The sequence below is a fragment of the Sinocyclocheilus grahami genome, unplaced genomic scaffold (genome assembly GCF_001515645.1).
Source record: "Sinocyclocheilus grahami isolate Dianchi unplaced genomic scaffold, SAMN03320097.WGS_v1.1 scaffold465.1, whole genome shotgun sequence".
NCBI lineage: Eukaryota > Metazoa > Chordata > Actinopteri > Cypriniformes > Cyprinidae > Sinocyclocheilus > Sinocyclocheilus grahami.
Genome location: NW_015505644.1, coordinates 1267610 through 1279060, shown reverse-complemented (window position 1 = coordinate 1279060; position 11451 = coordinate 1267610). Strand labels below are relative to the sequence as shown.

The window sequence follows — 11451 nt, the reverse complement described above, 5'->3', positions numbered from 1 at the left end:
CCAAAACTTCCTCATCCAATTATGTGCTTTAACATGCTTTTTGGCAACATCTCCAGGGAGTCTGTAACAGAAGTCTAGTGTTTAAGTTCCCATACTGATATTATACCGAACTTCGCAGATCCATCACATTAATTGACAGATTTAATTTAATGCTAAAAACTCCAAAATAATAATAATAATAAAATCTTTTAGAGCATTGGTTTTCATCAGTTTATCAGCCATTTTGCATGTCCCATTACGTTAATGAAATAGGCTATATTGAACCTCAGTCAACAGTCTTTTTAAAGGGGTCATATGACGTTGCTAAAAAGAACAGTATTTGGTATAATGAAATGTGTTTATGCGGTTTAAGGTTCAAAAAACATTATTTTCCACATACTGTACATTATTGTTTCTCCTCTATGCCCCGCCTTTCTGAAACACTTTTTTACAAAGCTCATCGGTCTGAAAGCGAGGTGTGCTGTGATTGGCCAGCTATCCAGTGTGTTGTGATTGGCCGAAAACCTCAAGCGCGTGACGGAAATGTTACGCCCCTCACCATACTGTGATGCCTGCGGCAACGACATTTGACATAACTGACATCTTCAATTAAAATCATGGGGACACTGCACATTTGCTATGTCTCCCTAATTTAACACACTTTATTCAGATCATCGTCTCATTTGCAGGGAGCTCCATTAACTAAACTGGGTCAGAAAAGAGAAACATATGCCTAACAAAACGCAGTGCAGATGGTCCCCAGAACCAGACTTTTTCTTTGCTTTTGTTCAGTTCAAACAAACAGCCGTGTTAAAACTGGACCAATGTGGAAAGAAATAATATATTGTCAAATTCAAATCCTGTAGGAAAAATAATCCAGAAGAATTAAATTTGATTTAACCCTATAGACCAGTGATCGGGAACCTTTTTTTGACCAAAGAGAAACTTTTTGGTTAATGTTTTTTTTTTCTTTTTCAAAAGAGCTTGAGCATAAATCCTCTTCTCTCTCTTTGTCTCTCTGTCTCTCTCTGTGTGTGTGTTTTTATGTGACTACTCACCAAGGCGGGCATTTTGTCATATTTCTGTCCCACAATTAATGTCTTATTGTGTCTATGCTTTGTTTGTTATAAAGAATGGATTCGCGAGCATGTACTGGACGAAATAAACAAACAAACAGCATTTTCAGCAGTTAGCTTATTCTAACTTAAATTACCCTGATTGGCTATTGCCTTCAAGAAATCAACAGCTCTCTCTGTGATTGGCTACTTGCTCAACGCTGCATGAACACGTTATAAATAGAAACATTTGATGTGCAAACACAACTATACTAGAGAGCTGTTATTACATCTTCAGCTGAGGGTGCTGCTTTCATTTGAGCATTTGTCAAAATGAGCCTAAAATGCTAAATAATACACCTGGCTTGGGATAGATTTCCAAAAGCATAAACATAAAATTGAGTTGTAATTACTGTTCTCAGTTTGTGAAAATGTTAAATACAGTTAGAAAATATTAAACATATTTCTTTTAAATGCAGTTTTATTTATCATATGTTCTCATATTGTTTTATTTTTATTGTTTTTGTAAAACTATAATTTTGTTATAATAATGATTTGATATGTTTGCTATTTGCAATAGTTACTATTTACTATTTCATAAGTGTTATTTTTGGTGAACTGTTAAAAAAAAACTATGGTAAGTTTGATCCTCAAACATCACTGTAATTAGTAATATGGGTGCATCTCAATAAATTAGAATGTTGTGGAAAAGTTCATTTATTTCAGTAATTCAACTCAAATTGTGAAACTCGTGTATTAAATAAATTCAGTGCACACAGACTGAAGTAGTTTAAGTCTTTGGTTCTTTTAATTGTGATGATTTTGGCTCACATTTAACAAAAACCCACCAATTCACTATCTCAACAAATTAGAATACTTCATAAGACCAATAAAAAAAACATTTTTAGTGAATTGTTGGCCTTCTGGAAAGTATGTTCATTTACTGTACATGTACTCAATACTTGGAACCCACACCAATTTTAAAAAACATGTAAAAAAAGATTATCCCTATTTTTAATTCGTAGATAAGCACAATAAGTGAGATTTCAGTGATATTTTGACAACTGAACTAGGAAATGTCCCCGGTCTTAATTTCAGAAATCTGGTCACCTTGGGTTTTTGTGTAGTTAATTAATTTATTTAAATTGTTCTAAATTGAACTATCCTGTATTGGTGATCTGTTTTAATCTAGAACTTTATCTATTTCAGTTATAATATGGGTTGTTATTGTTTTGGTGAATGTCTGTTTCTCTGTGCCCCACTACGAAAATGATCCCTTCCCCCACTCAATTCTATTTGTTGTGGAGGGGGCCGGCTTCTCGCGTTTGCCAGGGGGTCCTCAGCGCCAGAATTACCCAATCCAAGCGTGCGCTAGTGCCTCACCCCAGGGTGTGCACGAGTAAAGCCGGGCTCACACTACATGATTGAAAGTCTAGCCGAATCACTCTGTTGCTCACACTATGCAACAAGATTTGTTCCCCCCACTCAATTCCATTTGTTGTGGAGGGGGCCGGCTTCTCGCGTTTGCCAGGGGGTCCTCAGCGCCAGAATTACCCAATCCAAGCGTGCGCTAGCGCCTCACCCCAGGGTGTGCACGAGTAAAGCCGGGCTCACACTACATGATTGAAAGTCTAGCCGAATCACTCTGTTGCTCACACTATGCAACAAGATTTGTTCTCATCTGTCGTTGTCTTGTCATAGCTGCAAGCATACTAGCCTACACAACCCAACACTAACGAGGTGCACACACTACAAAACATTCAGTGAAGAGGCGTTCCCGACCATCAGCAAAAATACGTTTTCTCACATAAATTCTCGCGAGAAATTACAGCGATTATAGGCCATATCTTCAAGCATGGACGATCAACTGGTCCTTCAATTGGTCTGTGCAGTTATTTTATCAGAAAGAAAGAAGAAACCACGACAAAAGAGAATATGGCTGGATTAGTTCCACCTTGTCATTGTGTCGCTCAGATTATGAGATCACGTGGCGATAATATCAAACAGGTTTGAAAATATCGTAGTGTCTGTGATAGCTCGAGACAGGTTCGGATCACGTTGCTGACCTGCTCATATTTAACGAGCTTCGGCGACCGCAACGAGCACCGATTTGGTCATGATCCGGGGGTTTTGTCGCAGACTGTGGAAATCTGTCTGCGACAGCAAAATCCAGCCAAAAATGTAAAAATTTTAGGCTCTTTAAATATTCGCGCTGTAGTGACAACGTATGTCACGTGACAATGTCAACATGGCGGATGTAGTACGTCCGAATTTCATTCTACCCACATTTATACTATACAGAACGTACTTTTTTAATGGTCGAGTAGTACGTTCAAATTCAAATGTAGTACCTACTAAACAGTATGCGATTTCGGACACACCCTTGGCCCCCTCTGCCTTCCACAATGCTTGTCCGTGATCAGTTCTCTTTCGCGGCTTATTGGCTATAATCCAATAGGAATGTTTCTTTTTAATCAAGCACATCCCACTCTTTACTTTCTCATTCATCCATGTTTCTTTATTAATCATTTCAAACTGTCCGGCCCACTGAAAGCTGAGGGGGTTATCATACATAAATACACATTTATAGGACATAAAAGGTCTGTGCGGCAAAAGCAAAAGTATGTGGTGAAATATTTCGAAATGTCTTTTGGCACAACAGAGCACCAGTTTCAATTAAAGGATATAGGCTATTTCATATATATATATATATATATATGAACAGTAATTGCGCTTTTATTTTACAATTCTGACTATTTTTCTCTCAAGATATAAACTCAGAATTGTGAGATAAAAGTCTGAATTGTTTGAGAAAAACTAGCAATTCTGAGGAAAGTCTGAATTGTGATAATCTCGCAATTGCGAGAAAAGTCATAATTTAAAGGTAGCTAATAGTGACTTTTCATTTCACTATTCTGAATATTTCTAACAATTGCAAGTTTTGTTTTCTTCTTCTCAGAATTGAGAGTTTATATCATGCAATTCTGAAAAAAGAAAGAAGTAAATGCTATTTGTATTTTTATTCTGTGACAGAAATAAGCTTCCATTAAAAAATAAATCCAATAGGAATTATGTACATTTGCATTTCATGCATTTCGACACATTTGAAGTGCAATGTAATTCCAGTCCTGAAGCTGTGCACTGTCGCCATTGGATCTCAACTCAGAAAAAAAAATGGTAACACTTTACTTGAAGGGGTGTGCATAAGACTGACATGACACCTTCATAATCATGACATGACACATGTCATGAATATGAAGGAGGTTTTATGCATGTTTATGACAACTGTCATTAAGTGTTATTCGCTCAGTTATGTCATTTTTAATGCAAATATGACTTTATTTGACCTAACCCTACCCCTACCCTTACCCCTAACCATAGCCCATAACAAAGACATCTCAAACAATGTCATCTTTGCATTAAAAATTACATAACTGAGCGAATGACACTTAATGACAGTTGTCATAAATATGCATAACAACCCTTCATATTCATGACATGTGTCATGTCATGATTATGAAGGTGTCATGTTAGTCTTATGCACACCCCTTCAAGTAAAGTGTAACCAAAAAAATTATTATAATAATCAACTGCAAAGTCAATGCAAAATAAACACCAGAGTCCATTATTTTTTCCCAGTTTACATTGTCAATATCACTATTGTATAAATCAAAAGTCTACATCCCAGCCAGAATCATCCAGTGGTGCTGCTTCAGTGTGGGTTTCTGGCAGGAGTGCTGATCCTCCAAGATCAGAGACACAGGGAACCTGTAGAAAGGCTACATTTATTTGAACTGGACAGATGCATCGTTGGAAAGATGTGTTTGTTATATAAGTATATAATATAAACTGAATAGAGTGTTCTAAACTCTACAGTGTTCTGTTATGCTGCTCACGTTTGGTATTACTGGTGGAGTCAATGTGCCCTTCAGAAGTCCTTCCCAGTCGAAGCCTTCAAACCACCTGAGAAACACAACACAAGTTAATGAGTCTAGAAAATAAGCCAGCACTTAAAAACAGAGCCGCATCCTCTCCTCTCCTTTGCTCTTTTCTTTTCCACTCTCATCTCCCCCCCACACACACGCACACCAGTCCCGTCTCTTCCTTCTGTACAAATATATTTGATGAAGCGCACACACAAACAGGTCTTACATGTGTTTGCAGATGTCCTTGACCCCGTTCCTCTGGCCCAGTCTCTCTGAGGGGTTGAGCCTGGAAATGGGTGACAGATGATAGCAGACATACAAACCTCACAGCGTAGCTCTGCTGCTCACACTATCTATCTATCTATCTATCTATCTATCTATCTATCTATCTATCTATCTATCTATCTATCTATCTATCTATCTGTCTATCTGTCTATATGTCTATCTGTCTGTCTGTCTGTCTGTCTGAGTGTCTATATATCTGAGTGTCTATCTATCTGTCTGTGTGTCAATCAACCAATCAATCTATCTGTCTGTCTGAGTGTCTATCTATCTATCTATCTATCTATCTATCTATCTATCTATCTATCTATCTATCTATCTATCTATCTATCTATCTATCTATCTATCTATCTATCTATCTATCTGTCTGTCTCTCTGACTGTCTATATATCTAAGTGTCTATATATCTGTCTGTGTGTCAATCAATCAATCTATCATCTATCTATGTCTGTCTGTCTGAGTGTCTATATATCTGAGTGTCTATACATCTGTCTGTGTGTCAATCAATCAATCAATCAATCTATCTATCTATTTATCTATCTGTTTGTCTGTCTGTCTGAGTGTCTATATATCTGAGTGTCTATACATCTGTCTGTGTGTCAATCAATCAATCTATCTATCTATCTATCTATTTATCTATCTGTTTGTCTGTCTGTCTGAGTGTCTATCTATCTATCTATCTATCTATCTGTCTGTCTGTCTGTCTGTCTGTCTGTCTGTCTGTCTGTCTATATATCTGTCTGTGTGTGTGTCTGTCTGTCTGTCTGTCTGTCTGTGTGTGTGTCTGTCTGTTTGTCTGTGTGTGTGTCTATTTAACTCTCTAAAAAAGGAGTGACAAACGTTTCACTTGCTTTTCTCACCATGTTTTTTTTTCTCATATAGGAAACAGACACTGTGAGGAAACACTCTATTTGTACCTGCAGAGGCTCTTGATAAGATGTGCTGCAGTCCTGCTGATGGTTTTTGGGAACTCTAGCTCATCTATTCCCTTCAGAGATGCTGTATAAACCTTCAGCTGCTCCGAGCCAGAGAACAGGGGACTGGAAATTAAATTGAACATTTAAATAAATAAAAACCACTGTTATAGTAATGCACAAGCAATAAAGGCCTAGCAGTCAAGATGAAGGTTTTAAAAATCTGAAGTTCATAGAGTTCTCAACTGCCTTGACTCAATTTTGGCTTGATTTTTTTTTTCTCTCAAAACAATAAGTTCAGATGTCTGAACACTTAGCTTCTTGTTCACATCAGATTTGAATTTCTTATTGATTTAGGCAAATTGTAAATTGTGTTGTGGCACATATGTGCAAATTAGTAAGTACAACTGTCTACAATTTGCACAATAACTAAATGCGCATGGCTTGTTGATCAAAGCTGGTAAGTGGTAACAACATATGGTAAAAAGAAGCTCAGCTGTGCTTGCTTGTCATGCAAGAACAAAGTGCATTGGTTTGCCCCATTTATAATGTGCTGTATAATCAATGTTTATATGTGATTACAAACCTAAATTAAGTCTGACAGAATTATGACAGAATTTTTTTATTGGTTATACTTTTTAAACATTTATTTGTAGTGCAACCCACCTGCTAAGCTTCCATTCTAAATATATTAACTGGTCACTGATGAAGGGGAAACCCAAAAATGTCACCTTTTTGCTCTGAGCACTGAATTTTGTTGGATTTTTGTCCTCGGGAAATAGTGTGCAAGCTCTTTTTTGTTCCTTTTTTTTAAACAAGCCAGAATATTACTTGATGCTTATATATAAGCCTACTGTAATATACTGTAAGAGTCTATAGGCAGTACTGCCTTTGCAAAATCACAAAAGAATTGCTACAAGATGTAGAAAAAAACCCTCACCTGCCATTGAGCAATTCATACAGCAACATCCCTAGAGCCCAGAGATCTGCGGACAGGCTGTGACCTTGATGCAGAATGACCTCTGGAGGCTGATAACCCACAGATCCAGAGAATGACCAGGCTCTGTGCAAAGAGCCCAGCTTCTTAGCACAACCAAACCCTGTCTGTTAGATAGAGAGAGATAGAGAGAAACACAGCTGAAGTGTTAGAATAGTTAAAATGACCCAAAATGAATCATCACAAACAAGTGGTTACAGGCTGCCATCTGGTTTAACTTTAAACATGGTTGAATTTGTATCTATTCTGCACCAGTTTAGCGTATCCTCGCTGGTCCAGGAGCACGTTTTCAGGTTTCAGGTCTCTGTGAACAATGTCTTTGGCGTGTAGTACACTAAGAGCTTCCAGCACACACGCTGCATAGAAGCGAACAGCATCTTCTTCCAGTGACCCCCTGAAACAGCAAACCACATATTAGTCAGCCATTGTCAGTTTAGTTCAGTTCATAAGATGATGTGTTCACTGTAGCATCGAGTCTTTACGTGTTTTATTTTTGTAAATTTTTAGCTAAATACTATCAGCTTCTATTGATTAGGTTATAAAAATTCCTTAAAATGTCAGAGTTACTCAGCACGAACGTCCTTCCTTGGAGTTAAGTGATTTACAAATCACTAAAACGAATCAGTTGAGAATAATTGTGTGCATATATCACTGTGTGTACGCTGAGCTACTGAGACTGTAATGTACCTCTCTCTCAGTAAATTCCACAGATCTCCACCTTCACAAGCCTCCATCAGCATATACAGGCACCAAGCATCTTTATAGGTACAATGCAACCTGACCAGACACATAAAACTTAGAATTTTACAGCAAAACACAACATTGCTATTGACACATTAAAAAATGACATTTCATTGGCAATTGATTGACAGGCTGATATGAACGGGCAATATCTGTATTTTTTTGTTATTTATTTTTGATACTGAAGTTTTATATTTCTTCTTTCAATCACTATACATACATTTGTTTTACAACTGTCATTTGTTATCAGTTTTATGCCAACCTATGTCAACAAATCAACAAATGTCATAAAAATTTTGAATTTTATATTTATCAAAAAATCCTGAAAAAAAATCCTCATAGCTTCCTCCTCATTACACTGAAGACGAGTAATGCTGCTGAAAATTCAGCTTTGATCACAGACATAAATGTAAAATATATTTACATAGAAAACAGCTATTTTAAATTGTAATAATATTTAACATTTTTGTATTTTTGGAGAAAAAAAAAATCACAATAGCGCAGCCTTGGCAAGCAAAAAAGACTTTTGAAAAACACTAACCCCAAACCTTTGAGCTTGCACAGTAGTGTATCTATGGTTAAAGGAGTCTAATAACGAATGCAACTACTTAAAAAGGTTTCAATTCAATGCAAAAAGGGTTTTATTGCCTGTCACTGGTTTCACACATCATTCCATAAAGAACCTAGTTCTTCAGAAACCATTTACTCTATGTACTGGTGTTTTAGAACTAAGAAACACACTGATAATGTAACTGTAATGAAACATTAAGAACGTTCTCTAAAGACAGAAAAAAACTGCAGCCCTGCACCTGCAAGCAAACCAGCTCAGGACCAACTAAGGACCAGCTTAAACCAACTCAAACCAGCTGCCATACTTCCCTTTTTCAAAAGGAAATCAAGGTCTTCAGACTTCACGAGAAACTTGAGAAGAGAATTGGACACCGCTGCCCTGGTGTATGTTCTGACCTTACTATAAACAGACTTTGGAGATCCATCAGGATGTGTTTCTCTGCGAGTATCCTCTCTCTTTGGCCTGGGCTCTGTATCGCCTGTTTTCTAAAGGTCTTCAATGCAAACTTACAGTTGGAGTCACTCTTCAAATGGACCTAATGACAAAAAAACTTTGGCTGAATTATAATTACTACATGGAACTTTTATTTTTTTCATCAAAACAAGCATAAACTGCAGAGCTAATTAATAATACACATTGTACAGAACTCACGAGCTGAGTGTGACCGCACTGTCCTTCTCCAAGATTACACAGCATCTGAAAACTGCTGAGAGACGTTTCACCAAACGCAGACCCATCTTCATCAGCCCTGTTTGTTATATAGAGATGCACTTCATTAACATCACACTGGTGATGTTTCATTTATTTCAGTGAATAATGTCAAATACACAGACTTTTAAGTCTTACTCCGATCTGGCCTTGTTGCTAGGATTTTTTCTGGCATCGTCCAAGCCTCCAGTTACTTTTTTGAAAACCCTGGATATAGATGGTGGAATATAGCCAAGGTCAGCTTTACAGCACAAGTTTGAATTAGTTATGTTTTTTCGCCCACTTTGCTGTTTCCATAGCATGTAAGTCGGTTTATCCCTCACGGTGCACACTTACTCTCTGTCTATGACCAGACATGTCACATCGCCTGCGGCAAGAGCGCTCATCGACCTCACGTCGTCTCTGAAGAGCAAAGGCACAGGTCTGAGATGTTAATGTTATACATGATACCTTCTGACTTGAATTTCAATGGTCCTCAGTGAAGCCACAAAGCATTCAACATACACATGTTTGCAGTTCTCTTGCTTCAGGGCAAGTTAGAAAAATGGTGCACGACCTACAGTACATTACATAAGTGATCTAAAATTATATATGCTCCTCTTTTGTTAATATGCATGGTTGTTGTGAGTTTCTCTGGTCCTACATAAATATCACCGGTCGTATTTCTTGTGTTGGATAGGTAAGAAGCTGCGAGGTAAATCTCAGAGAGTGGCGCACCCTGCTGGTGAGGGTTGAATCTTACCCTCTCTCTCCAAAACAATCCCCTCTGGTGAGGACGGACACCATCATACTCTCCTCACTGGCTGAGTGCTTCTCAAATACTTTCACCTAAGAACAAAAGCATGCATACTGTTATGCTATTACTGCACTTCAATCATCTCTATATCTATCATACAACAAATAATTATGCAGTCAAATTTTTTGACAATTCTTTTCCAACGTAGTTGAGCATGTTTTGTCTCTTATTACATAATAAAATAAAATAAAAATGATATACAGTCAAACCAAAAATTATGCAGACACCAGATATATTTTTTGATATTTTTTTACTAGTAAGTGCAGGACGCTATAATTCATTTATGTAAGTGAGGATAGCAAAATAAAGTAAACTGTGACATATTATACCCAAATATTCTTCATACAGTGGACTACCAGTAAAATTTGGGACCAAAAATTATTTAGACACTTTGACCTGATTATGTTTTGCTTAAGTGTGTTTCTTTAATTGCTAATGCGACCTTTTAACACCACAGACTGAACACAATGAAGCATTGCTTGGTAATTGGTTGCTTGACCTAAAGTGGTATTATCTAATTGTGTGCTTAAATTTAACAGCTGACAGCTCTTCAACCGATTTCATTACATACATTTCTATCAAAGTTATCGGACATTATCAAGATGAATTTGTTCTGACACAGACTAGTTGTCATATGTCTACTTTATGAACAGTTACAGTTTCGCTTTGGTGCATTTCTCAGATCAGAAATTAAATTCTCAAAACTGCTTGTTCAACCTCCACATCATCTAGTCACTTGTGCACATCATAAAAGCAGTTTCTCACTCTTTTGAACAAGTTGCGATTGCTTTGGTACGTTCATGCAATTGATTATGTACATTTGTCTGTGGTTTCCTATATTGTCAGTTGCTAATGTCATGTTAATGCATAAAATGTATTATATAGTTCTCTGTGCAATAGTTTTACCCCACAAAACATCTAGTCATTAGTTCATCATATATGTCATTACATGTCATCTAGTTGTCATAAACTGTCAAGCATATTTTCTACAGATTTCTATTAGTCTTTTTGTAAATTGTCATGAATTGTGCAGGTGCATTTCAATACAGTAACTTTCATCCAAACAGTTGCCATAGTTTACATCAGGTAATACTAACAGAGTGCACTGTTATATTGACAACATGACTACGCATTTTTGACTATCTTGTTTGAGAACAATGACACAAGGACTTTTCATTCTGGCACTGATATGTTCATTGACATATATACTTTTGAGAGATGAACTAAAGATTTTGAGTAAGTTACAGGCTTTTGCAGGTAATCCATTGTGTGGTGCTGTTTGTACAAATTGTTTTGAGAAATGCACATACTTTTTTGCAAATATTAAGTGTGATTTGAGAAATGCACCAAAGTGAATGAGAAAAACTATAAATGTTTTCCCCCATTGTGCAATAAAAATATATGCAATAACCTTATATTTATTAGTTACTACCCATCCTAGTCCCTACATCTTATTCTACTCTATTCTATCTATAGCACAAC

General features: G+C 36.9%; 1 protein-coding gene across 1 annotated transcript in view; it reads right to left on the bottom strand.

Moving 5' to 3' along the window:
* Positions 1-4662: 4662 nt before the first annotated feature.
* prkg1l (protein kinase cGMP-dependent 1, like) overlaps positions 4663-11451 on the bottom strand; it is a 33571-nt gene continuing 26782 nt past the window's right edge. Inside the window, exons 9-20 of the mRNA XM_016235293.1 lie at positions 9916-10001; positions 9510-9575; positions 9312-9380; positions 9117-9213; positions 8861-9000; positions 7841-7930; positions 7406-7547; positions 7097-7260; positions 6160-6282; positions 5187-5246; positions 4931-4997; positions 4663-4802 (exon numbers count right to left, since the gene is read on the bottom strand). Coding sequence (XP_016090779.1) covers positions 4704-4802; positions 4931-4997; positions 5187-5246; positions 6160-6282; positions 7097-7260; positions 7406-7547; positions 7841-7930; positions 8861-9000; positions 9117-9213; positions 9312-9380; positions 9510-9575; positions 9916-10001 — 1203 coding nt within the window. The 3' untranslated portion in view covers positions 4663-4703. The remainder of the gene's footprint in view (positions 4803-4930; positions 4998-5186; positions 5247-6159; positions 6283-7096; positions 7261-7405; positions 7548-7840; positions 7931-8860; positions 9001-9116; positions 9214-9311; positions 9381-9509; positions 9576-9915; positions 10002-11451) is intronic.